Below are 24,065 nucleotides of genomic sequence, written 5' to 3'. Positions count from 1 at the left end.
GGCTGAACAGACCTGCGTAAATGAAAGGGGGGTAGGTTAGGCTGGTGCCCCGCCAAGTAGAGCCTCCATGGCTGCTTGCTCCCACAATCCAAAACTGCCGCATGTTCCCAGCCTGACTCCACCATCTCAGGATGGACCTCAAGGAGATACAATCTGCTCAAAATTCAAGTATGCGAATTTTGTGACTGAAATATCCAGGCTTTCTCAGGTTCAGGATGGGCTACCTTCCCTCACCTCCCTGTATTTTCCGGAAACCTCTGCAGTCACATCCACACTCCGAAGCTGCCACTCATTTAAATAAGCTACTCCAGCCTTACTGTCCCTATAAAAATACTGAATGCCCTGAACAATGACCTCTTAGTACCTGTATTGCAAAGCATAATGCAGAAAAAGAAAAAAGAGAGAGAGAGAAAGAAGAAAAGTGCCTGCCATGGAGGGAGGCTGGGAGTGGGGAGTGGGGCATTGGGGGGTAGTGGGAGGGAAATGGGGGACATTGGTGGTGGAAAACGTACACTGGTGGAGGGATGAGTGTTGGGTCATTTTATGACTGAAATTCAATCATGAACAGCTTTGTAATGATCTATCCCACAGATATTCAATAAAATTTTTTTAAAAAATAACATGGAGTTCATGTCCACTTCAGTCAGCTTAATCACTGGCTAAATAGATAGCAGTACTCCTACATTAAAAAATAAAACAACAACAAGAAAAAACATATACTCTGACAATAGAACTGAAGTTATCTAAGGAGGGAAGGAAGTGAGAAAAAATGGTCTTATGGACCATTGAGAGCTATTGGCACTTTGGTGGTGAATGTGATAAGATAACACTGTACCCCTAAAACATATAAACAGTGAAACTTTTATAAATAAATGTTACCTCAATGAACAATTACATTTTAGTATGAAGGAAATTAAAAAAGGATGTGGAAACAGTGAAAATAAATAGGACAAATTTGGGACAAAGAGATAACTGAACAAGCTGGGTGGAGCACACAGTTTTCCTGAAGAAGGCCCTGGCGGTCCCAGGCACTGATGGCCCCTCTGCACTGCTGAGAGTGATGCCAGAGCACAGAGCTAGGAGTAGACTCCAAGAACCACTGGGTGTGGCCCAAAAGCCAAAAGCTAAACCCCCCCCCCAAAAAAAGTGTGTGGGGGGGGGTGCGAGGGGAAAGACAATAAGACAATTTAGACAGTAACTTAACTGAAAATAAACAAGCTAAAGAACAAATTAGATTCAGATCAAAGAGCAGATTAAACACAGACAGAAGTCTTAGAAAACTGGGTTTGCAGATAATCACTCTGAAAGCAGCAGAGACATAAAAGAAGAGTGGAGAAAGAAACAGGTAAAAGGCCAAGTGGCACTAATAAATGCCCACTAGAGCCATATTCAGAGACAGCACATGGTGACAGAATCAGCAGAAAGTACACCTGTCCCCTGCTGACCACGACAGCCTGGAACAGTGCACGTAATCTGGCAGGGCAGGATTTGAGACAGTAAAAAGGAAACGCCAGGAGCCAGAGAGACAGCTGAAAGGGTTGGGCACTTGCTGTCATGCAGCAGGCCTGGGTTTGAGTTCTGAGCTCTGATATTACAGGGCCCCTCAGTTGCTCCCCCAGTCACCTCTGGGAGAAGCCCTTAGCCAGAAGAAGCTTCTGAGCACCATCCAGTATGTCCCCTCGCCTCATAAACACACTAAACAACAACAACAACAACACTGTAGGATTCCAATGCCTGAGTTGTGGAGCTTTAAAGCTGGGTCACTATAGAAGCAGTGGCCCTCTGCCTACGTGCTCAGTTGCAGAGATCCTACCACAACATGATTTAATTAAAAGAATTTTCCATGTTTTTATTTGCGGACAGAGTGATAGTGCAGTGGGTAAGGCACTTGCTTTGCATGACCCCAGTTTAGTACCTGGCATTGCATACAGTCCCCTGAGTACTGCCAAGAGTGATTCCTGAGCACAGGGTCAGGAGTAAGGCTTGAGCACTGCTGGGCGTGGTCGAAATAACCAAAATAGAAATAAACAAATAACAAAAAATGAGGGGGGAAAAAACACAACAGACCTGTCCCTTTCACTTTCCTGAGATTTATTATCCATGCTTGGGTTATCTCTGCTGCCTGGTATATCCTGGAAGTTAGGTTCAACACTGCTAGTATAACTCTGAGACAGGACACTATGTATGGTTTGAAATTAGTAGAACTATTTCTGGTATGTTAGGAAACATAAGTCTAAGCTTTGGCCAGAACTACTGCCCTGATGAGCCAGACAAAATTTTTGAACGATGTATACGAGACTCCAGTCCTTTTCGAAAGAGCTTGCAGGAGCTCAAACTTAGACAAGCAAATATTGTTCCAGGCCATAAAAAAATATTTATATACAACTATTCAATCAGCTTCATAGAAGAATCTTAAAAGGAGAGAACACAGATAATAAAAAAAAAAGCAGTACGCAAAGAGAAATGGTCAAGATTTCCAAAATGGATGAAATACTCTTTTAACTGAACCGTAAGATGCATTGCATTCCAAAGAAGTAAAATATAAGTCTTTTTCTCAAGACTTCCTAGCAAAATGGTCTACACATAAAGATAAAAATAAAATCTCTAAAGCAATCAGAGAGAAAATATGACGACCAAGAATGACAATGAAGCTAAAAGCACTATCTCTAGGGCCAAATCTCCTGAGATGCTCTCAAAAGCCCCAGAAGCCCCAGGAGACCCCATCTAGGCCCTGGAAGGCCCCACCCCAGTCCTGTAAATTCAAACCTAGCAGGCTGCACTCAGAACCACGCCACTTTGATCCAAGGTCAGGGCGCCCTGAAGAAGCAAGCAATCCAGCCCAGCTACATCCCCAAAGGCCCTGGAAGGCCCTGGGTAGGCCCTGAAAGTCCTGCCCCCAGTCCGTGAACTCAAAGCTAGGAAAATCAATATAATGCAACACTGTCAATACAAGAAAAAGTAAAAATCATATGATCATATCAATAGGTGCAGAGAAAGCATTTGACAGGATCCAACACTCATTCATGATAAAAACTTCCAACAAAACAGGAATTAAAGGAACTTTCCTCGACATTGTCAAATCATTTACTACAAACCCACAGCAAACATTATACTCAATGGGGGAAAACCTTAAGATCAGGCACAAGACAAGGTTGCCAATCTCACCACTTCTATTTAATGTAGTTTGGAAGTACTTGCCATAATAATTCACTGTCACTGTCATCCCATTGCTCATCGATTTGTTCAAGCAGACACCAGTAACGTCTCTCATTGTGACTTATTGTTACTGTTTTTGGCATATCAAATATGTCACAGGTAGCTTGCCAGGCTCTGCCATGTGGGCGCGATACTCTCGGTAGCTTGCTGGGTTCTCTGAGAGGGGCGGAAGAATCGAACCCGGGTCAGCCACGCGAAAGGCAAACGCTGTACCGCTGTGCTATCTCTCCAGCCCATAGTGATTAGGCAAGAAAAAAATATAAAGGGCATTCAGATAGGAAAGTCTCACTATTTGCAGGTGACACAATACTATATCTGGAAAACCTTAAAGATTCTACAAAAAAGCTCCTAAAAAATGAATCGACTTATAAAGTGGCATACTACAAAATTAACACACAAAATACCCCATGGCTTTTCTATATACAAATAATGAAAGAGAAGAGATATTAAGAAAACAATCCCATTCACATCTGTGCCTCAGAAAACCAAGTAACCAGTAAGCAGCCTAACCTAAGAGGAGAATGACCAATACAAAGAAAACAACAAAAAACTACTTAGGAGAAATAAAAGAGCAACAAAAAGAAAATAAAAACACATTCCCTTCTCATGAATTCAGAGGATTCACATTGTAAAAATGGCAATACTCCCCAAATCATTGTACAAATTCAATGTACCCCAAGAAGGATACCAATAACATTTATCAAAGAAATAGATTAATTACTCCTGAAATGTATTATTTAGTTCTCTTCTTGGAGAACCTGACAAGCTACCGAGAGTTTATTGCCTGCACGGGAGAGCCTGGCAAGCTCCCCATGCATATTCATATCTCAAATACAATAACAGACATATACATACCTCTGGGAGAGCCCAGCAAGCCATCAAGAGTATCCTGCCTACACAGCAGAGCTTGGCAAGCTACCCGTGGCGTATTCGATATGCCAAAAATAGTAATGATAGGTCTCATTATCCTGACCCTGAAAGAGCCTCCAATCATTGGGAAAGACGAGTAATGAGAGGCTGCTAAAATCTCAGGGCTGAGAGGAATAGAGATGTTACCGGTGCCCGCTCAAGTAAATAGACGAACAGGATGACAGTGATACAGTGATACTCCTGAAAGTTATGGAACAATAAACCCCTTGAATAGCTAAAGCAATCCTCAGGAAAAAGAAGAGGAGAGGCATCATTTTCCCCAACTTCAGACTGTACTATAAAGCAGTAATAATTAAAATAGTGTGATACTAAAGTAAGAACAGACCCTTCAGATCAATATAACAGAAAATCCAAAGACAAATCCTCAGGTATATTAGTCAATTAATCTTCACCAAAGGAGCAAAAAATGTGAAATGGAGTAAGGAAAGACTCTTCAAGTGGTGCTGGGAAAACTGATTGGCCACATACAATAAATAAATAAATTAATTAATTAATTAAATAACCAAACTCAGACCCCTTTCTAACACCATGCACACTGTAGGATAACATTGGTTTGTCCTTTCTCCCTGGCCGCAGGGAGTTTAGGTTTATTGGGTTACACCCATCACAGTGCTCTCAAGGCACTCCCATTCCTCTGTGTTTATCTTTAACCTCTTCTCTGTGCTCTGCTTCCCCAACCAGTTAATCACCATTTTCCCCTAGGCAGTACCAGTGCCTTTTATTTTTAAATTTTATTTTAAAATTTAAAAGTCAAATTCCTCAGAAATGTCTGATTTTGTATTTGTAAGTGAAATATTGCTTTTCTCCTTTCCTTATGTCCTTTTGCATAGTTTACTTCAGAGCGATGTCCTTTCTGTACAGACACAGGAAGACAGTTAATGCTATGCTTTTGTAACTTGGGAGGTAACTGACTTTGAATATATTCATTCCTAGGCATCTGTTTCTTGACTTAAGCCTCACTTGCCCTTAGTTCCTAGCACCCCAATAGCAGGGTCCTGTTGAGGGACTGGATAGACCCAGATCAAGCTGTGAGCTACCCTGGCATTGAAATGAGTCAGGACAAGAGCCATTAATACTTAACTATAAGTTAAGAGCATGGTCATGGAAAAATTCGTCATGATTCAAAGAGTATCAAATGGATTAGGACCTTGCTAGGGTTAGAAAAGACTAATCTGTCCTGAGCACTGTAGCCTAGTATCTATAGCGAGATATCCCCAGGAAAGCCACCCTACAAGCTTATTGTATCTCTTACTGTGTCCATACAAAATACTAATATTATTACGTAGAATTAAGGTGAATATTTAAATGATTGTTGGACTAAGGAAAGGAGAAGCACACCCCTAGATGGTATTTCACCCTTGAGTGGATCTCTTGGCTGCAGGAGATGTTTGTCTTATCTTAGAAGAGCTACCCTCGCCACCGCCGAGATGTGATCCCGGGGGCCGCACGCATGTGCGGCCTCTCCGCAGCTGTACAAGCGTGAATCCAGACCCAGCAAAACCTCTTTCGGTGTGAGCAACTCCTCGCAGAATGTCTCCAGCCTGAGAACTAAGCCTCGGCCCCGTGCCCGCCCAGGAGGGGAAAGGTATTTCTCTCTCTCGCCTCTTTCTCTCCGGGGATGAAGGGTGTGGTGGCCGCCATATTAAGAAGACCACAGATGGGATTTACGACAAAAACTTCAGCAAAAGGACACAAGGGTGCTCTTGGGAAGGTGGGAGGCACCGGCCCCTCCCACCGCCGAGATGTGATCCCGGGGGCCACACGCATGTGCGGCCTCCCCGCAGCTGTACAAGCGTGAATCCAGACCCAGCAAAACCTCTTTCAGCATGGGCAACTCCTCGCAGAATGTCTCCAGCCTGAGAACTAAGCCTCGGCCCCGTGCCCGCCCGGGAGGGGAAAGGTATTTCTCTCTCTCGCCTCTTTCTCTCCGGGGATGAAGGGCACGGTGGCCGCCATATTAAGACGACCACAGATTGGGTTTTCAAGCCTGCAATTATCTAATATCTGGAAGAAATCTCCCTGGACTTCTTGTTAAAGTACAGAAATTCAAAACCGCGCGACCTTATTTGTCTTCGCAGTAGGTCTGAATCTAGTGGGGTACTCCTAACAACAATAGTGAAGTTTGTGTTGAAATATTGAATGTAACCAAAGTAAACAGAATGTAAAATGAAACTTATCAGTTACAAGGTAGGGGGTGGGGGGGCGGGATGGGAGGTGTACTGTGTGGGTTTTTTTTTTTTTTTGGTGGTGGTGGTATATGGGCACTGGTGAAGGGATGGTTGTTTCAGCATTGTATAACTGAGACCTAAGCCCGAAAGCATTGTAATCTTCCACACGGTGATTTAATAAAATAAAATTAAATTAAATTAAAAAAAAAAAAAGAAGAAGAGCTACCCTCAGAAGGAAGGGCTTTCACATATTGATTGTGCTACCTGACCTAGGTGTAGCTGCTCCCATAGCTTGGGAGGTGGGGCGCTAGACCAAGGCTGAGACGGAGTGTGAAGACACTAGCATGGGAGACAGGAGGAGATGGGAATGAGGGGCAGTGTGAGACTGGAATGAGGAGCCTAGTGAGACTGAACAGGCACAGGGGGAGAATGGAATATAAAGCAACTGATCACCAACCAGCCTGGTGGTCCTGTTCACTGCTTCATGCGTCTGTTGGGGCAGCCACTATGCTCTCTTATGTATTTTGTGAATACACAATGCACAAAAATCAAATCAAAATGGATTAAAGACCTAGATATCAGACCTAAATCCATATGATACATGGAGGAAAATACCGACAGAACTCACCAAGACATTGAAACTAGAGGCATCTGATGGATAAGACACCACTGACCAAGCAAATAGAAAAAAAATTAAATAAACAGGATTACGTTAAATTTATAGGTTTCTGCATCTCAGAGGAAACAATGACCAAAATACAAAGACAGTCCACAAAAACTGGAAGAAATTATTTGCCTTCCACTCATTCACAAAGTCTTAATATCCAAAATATATAAAGCCCCATCCAATAAAGGGTTGATATCAAGGATATACAGTGCACTGGTTGAACTCCACAAGAAGAAAACCACCGACCTGATCAAAAAATGGGGTGATAAAATGAGCAGAAACTTTCCCAAAAAAGAAATCCGAATGGCTGAGAGGCACATGAAAAAATGTTCCATATAACTAATCATCAGGGAGATGCAGATTAAAACAATGAGCTATCATCTCACATCACAGAGACTGGCCCACATCCCAAAAAACAAAAGCAACTGTTGTTGGTGTGGATGTGGGGAGAAAGGGACTCTCCTTCACTGCTGGTGGGAATGCCGACTGGTTCAGCCCTTTTGGAAAACAATATGGACAATTCTCAAAAAATTAGAAATTGAGCTTCCATTTGGCCCAGCAATACCACTCCTGGGAATATATCCCGGAGAGGCAAAAAGGCATAGTAGAGATGACATCTGCATTTCTATGTTCATTGCAGCACTGTTTATAATAGCAACAATCTGGAAAAACCCTGAGTGCCCAAAAACAGATCACTGGTTAAAGAAACGTTGGTACATCTACACAATAGAATACTATGCAGCTGTTAGAAAAGATGAAGTCATGACCTTTGCATATAAATGGATCAACATGAAAAGTATCATGTTGAGTGAAATGAGTCAGAAAGAAAGAGACAGACATAGAAAGATTGCACACATATGTGAATATAAAGTAGCAGAGAGGTACAAGCTTGCAATGATGCAATTTCTGGCAGATATTTCTCTGTACTTAGTTACTAAAATACTAAAATACAGAAATCCAAAACCGCATAGCCGCTATTGCGGCGAACTGACCTCGTATCTCCTCATTCTCAGCAATGGAAATCAAATTATCAAATGCTTCTTGTTCAGCAGGTCCGACTTTAGGAGGAGAAACTCCAAACAATAATAGTGAGTTTTTTGTTGAAATATTGAATGTAATCAAAGTAAAGTGAAAGTAAAGTGAAATTTATCAGTTACACAGGCGGGATGGGGAGCTGGGGGGGTGGAGGGGTGGGGGGAGGTATACTGTGATTCTTGGTGGTGGAATATGTGCACTGGTGAAGGGATGGGTGTTCGAGCATTGTATAACTGAGACTTAAACCTGAAAGCTTTGTAACTTTCCACACGGTGATTCAATAAAAAAACAAATTTAAAAAATATATATATATATATAAAGCACCAGCAGTAATCTACAAAAAAAAAAAAAATCCAACCCTATCAAAAAATGGAGAGAAAAGATGAACAGGAACTTACTCAAAGAAGAAATACAAACAACCAAAAAGTATATGAAAAATGTTCTATGTCACTAATCATCGAGGAAATTTAAATCAAAACAACAAAGTATGACCAGAGACTGGCACTTATCAAAAAGAACAACAATCAGTTGGTGAGGCTGTGGTGAAAAAGGGATCCTCATTCACTGTTCGTGGAACTGTTGACTGGTCCAGCCTGTTTGAAAGACAATATGGGCATTCCTCAGGAAACTAGGAATTGAGGGGCTGGAGTGACAGTTCAGTGGTAGGTGTTTGCCTTCAACACGGTCAACCCAATTTGATCCCCAGAATGGGAACAGGGTCCAGGAGAAATTCCTGAATGCACAGATAAAATAACCACTGAACATCACAGGGTGTGACCCAAAAAGCAAGCAAACAAACAAAAAACTCAAATAAACAAAAAACAAAAACTAGGAATTGAACTTCCATATGACCCAGCAACTCCATTCCCAGAAACATAATCCAAGGGCTCAAAAGTACAATGCAGGAAAGACATCTGCACCTCTATATTCATTGCAGCTCTATATACAGTAGCCAAAACATGGAAACAACACAAATGCCCATGAACAGATGACATGTTCAAGAAACTATAGTACATAAGCAATGGAATAGTACTTGGCTGTAAGAAAAGATAAAGTCATGAAATTGGCTGCAATGTGGATGGATCCAGAGAGTATCATATTGAGTGAAGTCAGAGGGAGAGAAAAAAGCTCAGAATAATCTCTCTCATATAGAGGGATATAAAGAAACTTCCAGTAGCAATACCTAATGCCCAGTGGCAATATAAACCAAGAGCAGAACTGGTCTTCAGAAGGAAGCTTGCCCGGGACAGGGTGGCAGGGGATAAGTTAGGGAAGGGAACACTAGGACAATGGAGGAGGAGGAAAGTGCCTGCCACAGAGGCAGCTGGGGTCAGGAGGGAAACTGGGGACATTGATGGAAGGTACTGAACACTGGTGAAAGAATTGGTATTAAAACGATGTACACCCTGAAACTCAATCATTAATATCTTTGGAACTTTGTAATTCATGGTGATTCAACAAAATAGAGCTAAAAATTAAAAATTAATGTATAGCCTAGAATCTCAAAACAAACTATCATACTGAAATAAAACCAAAGTAAAATTTTAGAGAACTAGTGAATACACAGTAAGTTCACCACTTACAATCTCAGGAAGATATACAACAGAATATGTGAATATATGGATACAAAACCAAAACATGTAAAAAAACCAAAATAAGGGAAAAAAAATTTTTTCCCTTCTTAATATATGACTGGGCTGGAGCGATAGCACAGCAGCAGGACGTTTGCCTTGCACGCAGCCAACCAGGGTTCGATTCCTCCAGCCCTCTCAGAGAGCCCGGCAAGCTACCGAAAGTATTTCGCCCGCACAGCAGGGCCTGGCAAGCTACTAGTGGTGTATTCGATATGCCAAAAACAGTAACAAGTCTCACAATGGAGACATTACTGGTGCCTGCTCAAACAAACTGATGAAAAACGGAATGACAGTGACAGTAACAATCTATGACTAAGAAGATAACATATGCTTTGCATCTGGAAGCCCCAGGTTAGATCCCTGGTATCATAGGTTCCCCCAAGAATCACCAGGAATGCCCCCCAGCCACACCCCCAAGCACTGTTCCAGGATTGCCCACAAACATTGCTAAACGTGATCTGAAAAATCAAATAAGCAAAAAATTCCTTACCCAGGCTAGAGCGAAGGGACAGTTGGTAAGGTGCTTGCCTGGTATGTGGCCACCCAGGGTTCAATTCCCAGCATCTGATATGGTCCCCTGAGCACCAGTGGGAATAATCCCTGAGCACAGAGCCAAGATAAGCCCTGAGCAACACCAGACATGAGCCAAAGTAACAAAACAAACAAAAAAACAAGTTCTTTGCCCAGAACATCTGGATTCAAAAAATAATTACAAGCAACAAAGTTTATGAGTATGGTATAAATCTAAATAAGCATTGAGGATAAAAAATAAAATGTAACTACAATATTAAACAGCACCTGATCTGATAAGTTACTGTAATTTTACTATTTTTATCTCTCTTTTTTAAATTTATTTATTTTTTAATTAGTGAGTCATCGTGAGGGTACAGTTACAGATTACACATTTTCATGCTTGTGTTTCCCTCATACAATGTTCGAGAGCCCATCCCTCCACCAGTGTCCATTCTCCACCACCAATGGACCCAGTATCTCTCCCAACCCCCCGTCCCATCCCTCCCCAACCCACCCTGCATCTGTGGCAGGGTATTCCCTTTTGTTCTCTCTCTCCTTTTGGGTGTTGTGGTTTGCGATAGGGGTGTTGAGTGGTCATTGTGTTCAGTCTATAGTCTACTTTCAGCACGTATCTCCCTTCCCGCACGGGCTCTCCAATCACATTTTACTTGGTGTTCCTTTCTCTATCTGGGAAGCCTTTCCCCCAGCGTGTGAGGCCAGCTTCCAAGCTATGGAGCCAACCTCCTGGTATTATATACTACTATTCATGGGTGTTAGTCTCCTACTCTGTTATTTTATATTCCACAAATGAGTGCAATCTTTCTATGTCTGTCCCTCTCTTTCTGGCTCATTTCACTTAGCATGATACATGCTAAGTATCAACATTTCCATGTTGATACACTTATATGCAAAGTTCATGACTTCATCCTTTCTAATAGCTGCATAGTATTCCATTGAATAGATGTTCCAAAGTTTCTTTAACCAGTCATCTGTTCTCGTGCACTTGGGTTTTTTCCAGATTCTGGCTATTGTAAATAGTGCTGCAATGAACATATAAGTGCAGATGTCATTTCGACTATACTTTTTTGCTTCTCCAAGATATATTCCCAGAAGTGGAATTGCTGGATCAAATGGAAGCTCAATTTCTAATTTTTTGATCTTTTTTTCTTTTCTTTTCCTTTTTTTGTTTTCTTTCTTTTTATTTATTACTTCTGTTTTTCCTACTTTGACTATTTTGATATTCTGGATTTGTACTTAATGTAACATTAGCACAGAAAAAAAACTCTTACCACACCACATATAAAAAACATCTCTGAGAATTTACTATTATCAATTATTGCTCTCTCTTTGCTTTCTACTACCCCTTGACACTTGAAAAAAAGAGTATCTCAGCTACCAAGGGAAAAAGAGCACTTCAAAAAGGAAACTGAAGTAGCAGCAGATAAGAAAACTCTCTCCTGTCACTCACCCAGGTATAGCATTTGATGTTTAGTTTGGTTCAGTGTCTGGGCCACACCTCACAGTGCTCAGGGCTTAATTGTGGCAGTGCATGGAGCCATTTCAGAGTCAGCAGCATGCCAGTCAAGCCCCCGAACTCCTATTCCATCTATATGGCCCTTAATGTGTACTTTAAGTTTATTTTGTTTTGTTTGGGGCCATACTCAGTAGAGAGGAGGCTGCTCCAAGATTAGTGCTCAGGGAACTGTGTGGTTCTTGATATCAAACCTGGGGCTGTAGACAGAGCATTAGCACTATCCCATGGAACTATCTCCCCAGGCCAACTCCTACTTTATTCTGCTTCATCATAAAAAGTCATGGGCAACAGTGTGAATGATTTTTAACACTAAAGACTAAGTTATGACCAAAAGACAACTCATAAAACACTTCAAGCTAGAAACTACCATAACCATATGAACTACAATTCTTCTCCCTCATCTCATCCTTAATATGCAGTTCATAATCACCTACTTAAAGGTTTCAGTAGAATTTCAAATATAAAGCATAAAAGGAAGCCAGAACGTTAATTTTCAATTAATACATTACATTAGAAAATGATTAATCATTTTTAAAGGACATTAACAAGCATGACTTACTTTAACAGCAAATTTCTTTGATGCCATGGCTTACCGATTCCAGAGTAAGTACAGACATTTAGACCTTTAAAGAAAGAAAAAAAAAAAGTAGAAGTAGGTACATCAAAATCTGTTTCTTTCTGGACATTATTTAGGAGAAGTCTGGATAAATATTCAAACAACAATAAGTATTTGTGAGAGAAGTAGTCTTTTAAAAATAATATACTGACAGTCATTAAAAAGTGTTGACTGTCCACAAACACAGAAAAAGAAGCATATGCCCAGATATAGTATAGCAAATGTTTCAAGAACCAATACCATTTCCTAAATTCTTTCAAAAAAAAAAAAAATAGGTGCAGAGAGGCCCAAAGCCATAGTATAGTGGGTAGGGCGTTTGCCTTGCACACGGCCAACCTGGTTTGATCCCTGGCATCCCACATGTCCCCTGAGCACCACCTGGGGTAATTAATGAGTACAGAGACAGGAATTACCCCTTTTATAACTGTAATAAAGGGAAAAAACACACAGTGAAAATTAAAATTCTGGGCCAGGAATGCAACTTCTTGGGCGAACAGGTGCTTTGCAGGGGGGAGGGTTGGTTTAAAGTCGCAGCAGCACAGAGGATCCCGGCAGATGAGAAGGAGCTCCGAGCACAGAAAACCCCAAACACACACAAAAACCCAAGACCACCCATCCATTTATTATTTTTGGTTTTAAGAAAGAAAAATTAACATATTGAAAATGGAAGGAAACATGCTCAATCTGATCGAGAGTCTCACATGTCACGGTGAGATTGCTTTCTCCCCTGATGAGAAAAATTCAGTGATGTCTATTCTTGTCACTTCTGCTCAATACTAATTAAGGCAATCATGTAAGAAAAATAAATAAAAAGCTTCAAACTGAAGGAAGAGGTAAAACTATTTTTTACTCACAAATGGCAATGCATATTTTCATAAATAAAAATCCTACAGATTTTTTAAAAAATTATTAGAATTAATAAATAAACTGGGCAAGTGTGAAAGACCTACAATCAATATTTTAAAAATAGTAATAATAATAATTACACAGCCAATCTCCGGTGCCCCAGGGATCAAACCCAGGTGACCCACCCTACCCCCACCAGATGAATACCTCATTGGCCGACCTCCACTACCTCCACTACCCGGCCATCGCCACCCTCCAGGCCACTTTCCAGATACTTCGGCCTAACCTCACGCATGAGTGAAGCCCCAGAAAACCAGGTAAAGCAGATCTTTGTGACCTTGGACTCCAGGCTCAACGAGACCCAGAAACAAGATCCTCTGTCTGCCTCCTCCAATCTCCGGTGCCTCAGGAATCAAACCCAGACAACCCACCCTACCAGAGCCAGATTAATACCTCATCAGCCGAACTCTACTATATCCACTACCCAGCCACCGCTACGCTCCAGGCCGCTTTCCGGACACAGCATAAGACACTTGATACCCATTTACCATAATTCCCATGCCATATTTGATGGGGTTCAAATATGGTGTGAACCATGGGAACACCTGTAAGGGCGATTGTAGCCGCCCTAAAAGACTCCATCCCTCTCAGAAAGCCCAGCAAGCTACAGAGAGTACCCCGCCCACACGGCAGAGCCTGGCAAGCTACCCATGGCACATCTGATATGCCAAAAATAGTAACAACAATGGGCCTCATTCACCTGACACCGAAAGAACCCCCAATAGGGCAGTGTTAAGAAGGATGAGCAAGGAGAGGCTGATAAAATCTCAGGGACGAACTAGACTGCCAAAACGAAGAAGAACTAAGATGACTGTACTTTCAACGCATGTACGCTGGCATCGGAAGCATCCATGGAGGACCTGATGATGCAAGTGCAGAAGATCAAGTATGACATCATTGGTCTGACCGAAATGAGAAGGCATGGATCACATCAAGCCATTACTGACATTGGAGGAGGAACTGTTCCTGGGAACATGCGACAACAGAGGCGTTGGTGGCATTGGTGTCCTTGTCAACATGAACTTTGAGGCTCTTCGTGTTCCTGGAGGGAGCAGATATCATTGGGCTACACTAGCACACTACAGGAGACGTTACTGGCGCCCACCCAGCAAATCGAAGATCAATGGGATGACAAGTTACAAATGATTACACAGCCAGGGAGACAGTCTATGTGACTGCTTTGAACGATGGAGGCCTGGGTTCGATTCCTGATTCACCAAATACGGTCAGGAGTATCCTGAATACCTATGGATGTATCCCCACACCACACAACAAAAAAAAAGTCAATCTATTGTACTTCTATATACCAGGATGAATAATCCTGAAACAAGATTAAAAACACAGTTTCAGATAAAATAATATCAAAATGAAAACAATAAAGGAAAAAATTTGAACAGCTAAATCACAATACACCACTGAAAGACATTAAAGACATGTAAACAGACAAATCTTCATGAAAACACAATTTTGTTCGAATAGCAATAATTCCCAAAGTGATATTCACTTCAGCACAATCTATCATTTAAAATTCCCAGCTGACATCTTTATAGAACCTGATAAATTTATACCACGATTTACATAAAATGCAAAGACCTGGAGTACCCAAAGGAATCTAGCAAAAGAACAAAGACGGAAGATTCATTACTTCCTATCTGAAACTTACTACAAAGAGTTAGCAGTCAAGACAATATGGTATTAGCATAAAGACATATACATAAGTCAATGAAATAAAATTGAAAATCTAGTAATAAATCATTATATTTACAGCCAAGTTATTTTTAATAAACATGCCATTTCAGCATAAGTGAGAAGGTATTTTTTCAACAAATTGTATGAGATAACTGGATATCTACATGAGAAAGAGTCAAGTTGAGGTCCTCTATCACATTGATTAAAGGCCTCAAGATAAAAGATAAAACTAAGGAGTAGAAGAAAACAGACATTCTGGTGGGAATATTTTAATGAAAGAAGAGAAAATAGGGGAATATTTATAAAACAAGTTAATACTTTCCTCAGCCCCCAGGATCCTTGTGAGGCTAATTTTATATACATTTGTCTGAGCTAAGGAATGCTCAGATAAATAGTTAAACATTATTACTAAGTGTGTCAGAAAGGCATTCCTGGAAGAGATTAGCATTTGATTTGGTGAAAGAAAGTAGATAAAGCTACCACATTTGGACCTTATTCAATGTACAGAGAGCCCAGAGAATGAAGAGGTGGAGGAACTTTAACTGACTCTGTGGGGCCATCCATCCACTCCATCCCTCTGAATCCACACTCCTGCTCCTTGAATCTTTGGATTTGGACTTTCTTTGGACTACACTGCCTTTCTTTATACTTTACAGAAAGCCGACCATAGAATTTCTAGGCCTGCATAATGAGTCAATTCCTGTAATAAATATATATGCACATATATACACATACTCACATACTTATGTGTATAGCCATATAAATTTACCTCTTCATGGTTATGTTCCTCAGAGAGACCTCACCTGTTCTACCCCTCTACAAAGAGTAAATTGGAACCTCCCCACTCCGAGAACTGTGCTAACAAAGGGCAATGTCTGAAGTACTGACATCCAGGGATCCCCCAAGGAAACAGCCAAACCAGATGGCTCTGAACTGAAACCCACACCCACAAGTCCTGCATCTGTGCAGACTAATTTCGAACGTTTAAAGTTCCACTCTGAACTACAAGTAAACAACCAGAAATTGCCTCCATCTAAGGAAAAACTGTCATGAAAGAAAACAAAACAAACAAGAAAAAAAAAACCCGACTTGGGCTGAAACCAAGACTAATGCAGGGACAAGGGGAGAATTTTTTTTTTTTAAGAAACTATCATAAGTATTAGGAAAATAGGAATATTTCTTCCATAAAACTATAGATAACTGTCCCCCCCCAAAAAAACCTTAATAGAAGCTGTATGAAAGATTAAGTTCGGCGAGTCATTCAGAAAGTTCAGCCAAACTTACAAGGTTGAAAAATAGGAGAAAAAAATTAAAAACTAAAGGACCAGAGTAAGAGTTGGACTAAAACAAGAAAGCTGAAATGGAAACAGACCCATATTAGGGCACACACATCACAGTCGAATTTCAAGCACTGCTGACAAGAGCCCTAAAGAAGCAGTTGGGAGAGGTGTACAAGGCCCTGTTTTGCTCCAGATTACCAAAGCCGACTCTAGAGACTAAAAGAAATAGAGAAATATGTTCAAATTCTTGAGGAAAGTTGTTTGCATTCTCCATCTGTATTTAAATGTGAGAGAAATATCTTTGGATTTTCAAGGTCTTTTAAAAAAATGCAAGGGGGTGGGGCCGGAGCGATAGCACAGCGTTTGCCTTGCACGCGGCCGACCCGGGTTCGATCCCCGGCATCCCATATGGTCCCCCAAGCATCGCCAGGAGTAATTCCTGAGTGCAAAGCCAGGAGTAACCCCTGAGCATCGTTGGGTGTGACCCCCCAAAAAAAATGCAAAGGCGGGGCTGGAGCAATAGTACAGCGGGTAGGGTGTTTGCCTTGAACGCAGCCGATCCCGGGTTCGATTCCCAGCATCCCATATGGTCCTCCTAGCACCGCCAAGATAAATCCTGAGTGTAAAGCCAGGAGTAACCCCTGTGCATCGCTGGTGTGACCCAAAAAGGAAAAAACAAAACAAAATAAAAATAAATGCAAGGGGCAAGTGTTTTGCCTTACAAGTGGTGGACCCTAGTTTTATCCCCAGCACCACATAGATGCCTCAAGCACCACCAGAGGTCACTAGTGAACACAAAGCCAGGAGTAAACCCTGTGTACACCCTGAAGCGCACCCTGGATCCAAAACAAACAAAATACAAATAAACATAATAAATAAAAAGCAGCCTACTCTAGAACAATGTGGGGGATGGGAGACCAAGTACTACACAAATTTCCATATATAGCTTTTAATTCCACAAAGGGTTGCCTACTAATAAACTTCCAGTATGGACTGGAAGCCGGTACCAGGAGACATAAACATGTCTTGTATGGGTGAGGTTCTCGGTTCAATCCACAAAAAAATAAAAAGAAATGGTCGATTAGCAAATATTTTGCATGTCATAGGACTTCTTACAAGACAGTATGCATGTAAGGAGAAAAAAACAGAAAACATTATCAAGAAAATGACAAGAGAAATACAGTATTCTGCTGCATCTATCAATATCATAAGCTTATATCATCTGCTTATAAGAAATTTTCCATATTAAGATCACTCACACTGTTCAAACTTCTGTTGCTCCTGTGCTAACTGTACATTACTTGCACATAATTAAAAGGAAAGAGTCCCCTTAAATATGATAAATCAGGATTGAATATCTACTGTAAAGAGTTTAGGGAGTCCCTCACCAGAAGTACATAGTGCTCAGGAGGTTCAATGATAAAGAAAAAGGAGGCTGGGGGTGGGGTGTAGGATGCAATGTCAGTAAGCTAAAGCATGAGTGGCTGATTTGTTTTTTAATTCTACTGCTTTTCCCATATGTCCTTCCTTTCCTGCCAGGCAGGTAGAACACATGAAAGACTGCAGCAATTTGGTCTTAAGGCAGAGTATATTTGCCATAAAATAGACCATGAACCACTTTACAGTGAAGAAAACATTTTCACTTCACAATAAGGTTCCTGTAGAATCCTCTTTCAGATACATTTTTTTAAACTGGTACACCAACAGCTGCTTTCAAAAAACAGAATTCTTGAAAAAGTATCATTACAATCAAATCTCGGAGAGATGATCTTCAGGAATCCAGGAATAAAAGCATTATGTATTTACATAAAATAATATGGTTAATGGACACAATAGGAGGAGGAGAGAGAAACTGAAAAACATTTTGCATAGTTTTAATCTAGTTTTTTTTTTTTTTGCTTTTTGGGTCACACCTGGCGATGCACAGGGGTTACTCCTGGTTCTGCACTCAGGAATTACCCCTGGCCGTGCTCAGGGGACCATATGGGATGCTGGGATTTGAACCCGGGTCGGCCGCGTGCAAGGCAAACGCCCTACCCGCTATCTCTCCAGCCCCTTAATCTAGTTTTTAATATCATGTGGTATTATGCCTTTCGCTAAAATGTTTTTATTTCCAAAATGTTCTCAACCTTGTTGGACAAGAACTGAGTGTTGGGACTGGAATGACAGCACAGCGGGTAGGGCAGTTGCCTTGCACACGGCTGACCGGGGTTCAATTCCCAGCATCACAAATGGTCCCCCGAGCACTGCCAGGGGTAATTCCTGAATACAGAGCCAGGAGTGACCCCTGAGCATCACCGGGTGTGACCCAAAAAGCAAAAAAAAAAAGAAAGAACTGAGTGTTAAAAGTAGGTAAAGGGATTACACGATAACCTTTCAAGACTTCGTATTGCAAACCACAACTCCCAAAAGGAGAGAGAGAGGAGAGAGAGAGAGAGAGAGAGAGAGAGAGAGAGAGAGAGAGAGAGAGAGAGAGAGAGAGAGAGAGAGAGAGAGAGAGAAGTGCCTGCAATAAGGGGTGAGGGGTGGCAGGAGGGAAATTGGGGACACCGGTGCTGGGAAATGTGCACTGATAGAAGGATGGGTGTTGGAATACTGTGTGACTGAAACCTAATCATGGACAGCTTTGTAAGGGCCTATCTCACAAGTGATTCAATTAAAAAAAAAAAGTCTTAAATAAATAATTTTTTTAAATGTCCTCAACCTCAGAAAAAGCACGATTCAGAGCGAAAAGAAATCTTAGAGGCTATCTACTTGGAACCCCGCCACCTATTCCCCCCAACTTGGAACTCAAGGCCAAGGTTTAAGAGCTGAGGGTCAGGGGCAGAAGCGTCTCATGGGGTCACTGAGCCAAGCAGCACCATCTGTCACCTGCAGAACTATAAAGGTCAACGACTAACTGATCTGTCAAGGTCAGTGGCGGTTAGTTGCTTCCATCTTCCCTCTTCCCCGAGTTGCTGACATAAAGTATAATTTCAAATAAAGGTACGTGAATACTGCTTTTCTCTTGGTAATGAAAAAGTGAAACAGGAGTGGGGCAAAAGGAAAAGGGGGTGGGGGTGGAATAAAGAGGGAAAGAAAACATTCTAGCTAAGGACAAAAAAAATGTGCTGAATTAATTCACTATTATGTTATAGCCCAGTTCTTCCTTAGCAAAAAAATAATTTACCAAGATAAAGCCCATAAACATCTGGACAGGCAGTTGCAGACCTTGAGCCTGCATGTTTGAAAAGGTCAGTTTCAGATAAGGGGGGTATCTAGCCTGGCTTCACCACAGCATCAGGCACAAGTGCTGAAAGGTAAACTAACAGGGAAGTGAAACCTGAAGCAAACTGGAGCCATCTACTAATTCCAGAGCGCAATGGAAGTACAATTACCCCTTGAAGAGCAGGTTCTCAAAGGCAACACCCCCGGAGTAGGGTGATGGAGAAATGACTGTTCGAGAAATATGCCACACACAGAAGCACAAAATTAGCTTAATTTTGCTGTTCTCAGGGAAAGTTAAAAAAAGAAAAATGAGTCTTTATAGAGGAATGCCACAAAAATACCCTATTGACTTTCCAGATGAAAATTACCATCCTTCACAATGGACAATAGTTTATGCTTACACACACACACACACACACACACACACACACACACACACACACACACAACCCTCCGTCACTGGCTTAAAAGAAATATCACCAAAGTGAAACATCTGAAGGGGAAACAGCACAGAACTTAAGGCACTTGTTTTGTGTATGGCCAACCTCAGTTTGATCCTGGCACCCCATATGGTTCCCCAGCACACAATCAGGAGTGATCCCTGAGTCCATAGGCAGGCGTAAGCCCTGAGTACCACTGGGTGTACCCAGCTCCACATCCCCACCCCAATAAAGCAAATCATAACTTTAATAGGTAGAGGAAAAAAGATAAAAACAAATCTGAAAACAGAATTTCTTAGAAAGGAGCATCTAATCCCCCTCCCCCACTCATACACACAAAAGCATGTTTTGTGATGAGCCATTCAAAGCAATTTCATTGAAGCAAGTAAACTTACTGCAATTTATTTTATTTTTTTTTATTTTATTGAATCACCGTGAGATAATTACAAGCTTTCATGTTTGGGTTACAATCTCACAATGATCAAACACCCATCCCTCCACCAGTGCACATTCCCCACCACCAATATCCCCTGTATACACCCCACTTGCCCACCCTCCCCCTGCCTCCATGGGAGATAATATTCCCCATACTCTCTCTCTACTTTGGGGCATTATAGCATGCAACACAGACACTGAACGGTCATCATGTTTGGTCCGTTATCTACTATCGGCATGCATCGCCCATCCCAACTAGTTCCTCCAGTCATCATTTTCTTAGTAATCCCTTCTCTATTCCATCTGCCTTCTCCCCTCCACTCATGAAGCAGTCTTCCAGCTATGGGGCAATCCCTCTGGCCCTTATATCTACTATCCTTGGGAGTCAGCCTCATGTGATGTTATTTTATACTCCACAAATGAGTGCAGTCCCTCTATGTCTGTCCCTCTCTTTCTTACTTATTTCACTTAGCATGATACTCTCCATGTTTATCCATTTATAAGCAAATTTCATGACTTTAGCTGCATAGTATTCCATTGTGTAGATGTACCAAAGTTTCTTTATGTGTTTTAGGGCACTCGGGTTGTTTCCATATTATGGCTATTGTGAACAGTGCTGCAGTGAATATATAGGTATAGATAACTTACTTCAATTTAAATCACAATCTTGAACAGAAAATCTGGAGAACAGAAAGGACTAAGGCACTTCCACAGGAGACAAAAACAAGCAAACAAAAAGAGTGGGAAGGATATACTACCAGGCAGAGAAAAAGGACTATGCTAGAGTAAATAAAATAATGTACTGACAAAGGCTAAACAAATAGGCCCCCCGGCCAGACTATACAAACCAAAAGCAAGCCCACACATTTATGGAAATGAGGAGATCACGCTCACATCAGTGGGAAATGAAACTCCTCAGTAAGTACATTGTTGTGGTCAAACAACTGCCTATTCACTTGGGAAAAAAAATTAAAACTGGAACTGTATTTCATATATAAAACACAAAAATCAATTGTAAATAAGCTGAAAATTCAAATGGGTGATTAGAAACCTTTTTTGAGAGAATTTTTATAAAACTAAAGTAAGAGACATATTTTAACAAGGCATAAAAAAGTACAAAATATAAAGAATTTAGGACTGGCCATCTTAAAATTAAAACTTCTCCACAGACTGAAAGAAAAGGCTTGCAAATTATATATTCAACAAAGGGCTTATAAAACTAAAACATATATATTTTTTTAAAAGCTTAAAAACAGTGGGGAAAATATCCAGTCAGGGAAAAAAATGAGCAAAGGACAGAAACAGCTATTTCCTCTAAAAGGATATTTAAAATGTATCTAGTCTACATCATTAGATATAAGAATAAAATACTAATGAGGTATCAATACATGCCTATCAGAATGGCAGACGAAAAAAATACCAAAAGCTCTAACACTGGTGAGATATAGAAAACATGCATGTCCCCAGTGCTGGTGGGACTATAAAAATGGTACAGCCATTCTGGAAAAAAGACTGATGGTTTCTTAGCAAACACATACTTGCTACTCAGCCCCCAAATCTTACTCCTAGGATCTGTTCCAGAAACATGAAAGCGCAGGCCCACATAAAAACCCACATAACAACTCTATTTCTAACAATGGAAAGCTGGATTCCTTCAGTGGGGTACGGGGCTGGGAGAGATCTCGGTGGCAACCTTGCAAGCCTGAGTCCATGAGTTTAACCCCCAAAGTCCCACCCATATTACTGAGTACAATTCAGGCAACTTTACTGTTTGGGATCTCTAGTACAGAACAAAACGTGCCATCTCCAGTGCTCCAGAACCAGATGTGTGGCACACTGCAACTAAAGCATGCGACCCACAGGCCACACCCAGGGGTGCTCAGGGGCTACTGGTGTGCGGGTCCTGGTGACACTCAAGGGACCATGTGGTGTAGGGGATCAAACTTGGGGTCCCCCCTACCAAGCTTGGGCTTCAGCCCTGTAAGCCATCTCCCCGGCACTGATGTAACATTCTGAAGATACTACAACTGCAGAAGTGGGAAAGAGATTAGTGATCACCAGTGGTTATGGATGGAGGAAAGGTGTGTGGTCATAGAGTGAGGTAGCAGAAGGGAGTCTGAGCAATGAGTTCCATGCCTTGACTGTGGTATTGATTACACAAATACAATGTTATATGCACATTTAAAAAAAGCTCAGAACTAAAAAACTGCATGTAAAATAAAGCTTGTCAAATTTAATTTGCTCTCTGGGGTGACCAATGTCAATTTTCTAGTATAAATATCTGCATTGTAGTTATCCAAGAGATTCCCATTAGAAGAAGCTAAATAAAGGACCTGCAGAACTTCTTTACATCTCTTGCCAATTTCCTGTGAATCCACCATTAAAAATAAATATTCAAAAATAAAAAGGTTTGAAATATGAGCACTTCATCAACATGCACCATCCACAAATAAGGTCTCAAACTGAGAGGACACAGTTATAAGCCATATAGCTGGTACAAGAAAAGCATCAAAAATTGAATAACCCAACAGAAAAAATGGGCAAAGGCCCCCACGTCCCAGTCAAGTCTTCGAGTCTGGAGCTGGCAAGAGCGTTCAATCCATTCCATCATTTGCGCTTTGACAGCGACTGGGTAACATACAACTATGCGTTTCTTTTTTGCTTTTTCGTTCTGTTTTGGGGTTACACCCGGCAGTGCTCAGGACCTAGCCCTGACTCTATGCTCAGGGATCCTTCCTGGAGGACTCAGAGGACCGGATGGGGTGCAAAGCAAGCAGCCTACCACTGGATTGTGGCTCTGCTCCACTACGAATTTCTTTTTTTTTGCTTTTTGGGTCACACCCAGCGATGCTCAGGGGTTACTCCTGGCTTTGCACTCAGGAATTACTCCTGGCGGTGCTTGGGGGACCATATGGGATGCCGGGGATCGAACCCGGGTCGGCCGCGTGCAAGGCAAACGCCCTACCCGCTGTGCTATCGCTCCGGCCCCTCCACTACGAATTTCTTACCTTCTGGGTGTGAAGGATGTATCCACAACTATTCCTTTATAAAAATGAAAAACATGAAATCAAAATAAAAAATATATTTAATAATATACCTCCCAGCCCCCTCCCCTCTGCAACACATACACCCACAGGACAGAGAGATGACAGAGAGGTGTCATCAGTGGACTGGGGTATAATCTTTGAGTGCTGGACCACCAGGTTTGATCTGTACTTCTCCAGAACATTGCTAGAAACAACTAAACTGGGAGTGCCCTGGAAAGTCACCTGGTGTGGCCCAAAAACAAAACAAAAGGCAAAAACAAAAAATAAAAGTATCTTAAAGGCTTGTTTTCTTAGCTGGGGCACGCCCTCCCCTGTGGGCTTTGCACAGGAGTATCACTGTATCACTGTCATCCCCTTGCTCATCGATTTGCTTGAGCGGGCACCAGTAATGTCTCCAGTGTGAGACTTATTGTTACTGTTTTTGGCATATCCAATACGCCACGGGGAGCTTGCCAGGCTCTGCCGTGCGGGCGAGATACTCTCGGTAGCTTGCCAGGCTCTCCGAGAGGGAGAGAGAGGGGCGGAGGAACGAACCCGGGTTGGCCACATGCAAGGCAAATGCCCTGCCTCTGTGTATCACTCCACCCTTGCACAGGAGGTCCAGGTTTAATCTCAGTCCCTAAAAGGTCCCTCCAGCACTGCTGGGAACACAGCCTGGGAGTAGCCCCAAGGCACCGTCAGGTACCACCCATAATAAACAAATAAATTACTTTCCAAGGGCCTTAAGGTTGCTTTCAGGAGGGAGCGC

The 24,065-nt window shown here is 41.7% G+C and overlaps 1 protein-coding gene across 1 annotated transcript in view; it reads right to left on the bottom strand.

The window, feature by feature from the left end:
• Window positions 1-24,065, bottom strand: part of SLX4IP (SLX4 interacting protein) — a 218,202-nt gene that overhangs the window by 184,219 nt on the left and 9,918 nt on the right. Inside the window, 1 exon segment of the mRNA XM_055131157.1 lies at window positions 12,257-12,320. Coding sequence (XP_054987132.1) covers window positions 12,257-12,283 — 27 coding nt within the window. The 5' untranslated portion in view covers window positions 12,284-12,320.

Source organism: Sorex araneus, chromosome 3 (assembly GCF_027595985.1).
Source record: "Sorex araneus isolate mSorAra2 chromosome 3, mSorAra2.pri, whole genome shotgun sequence".
NCBI lineage: Eukaryota > Metazoa > Chordata > Mammalia > Eulipotyphla > Soricidae > Sorex > Sorex araneus.
Note: the sequence above shows the minus strand (reverse complement) of the source record. Positions and strands in the feature narration are given on the sequence as shown.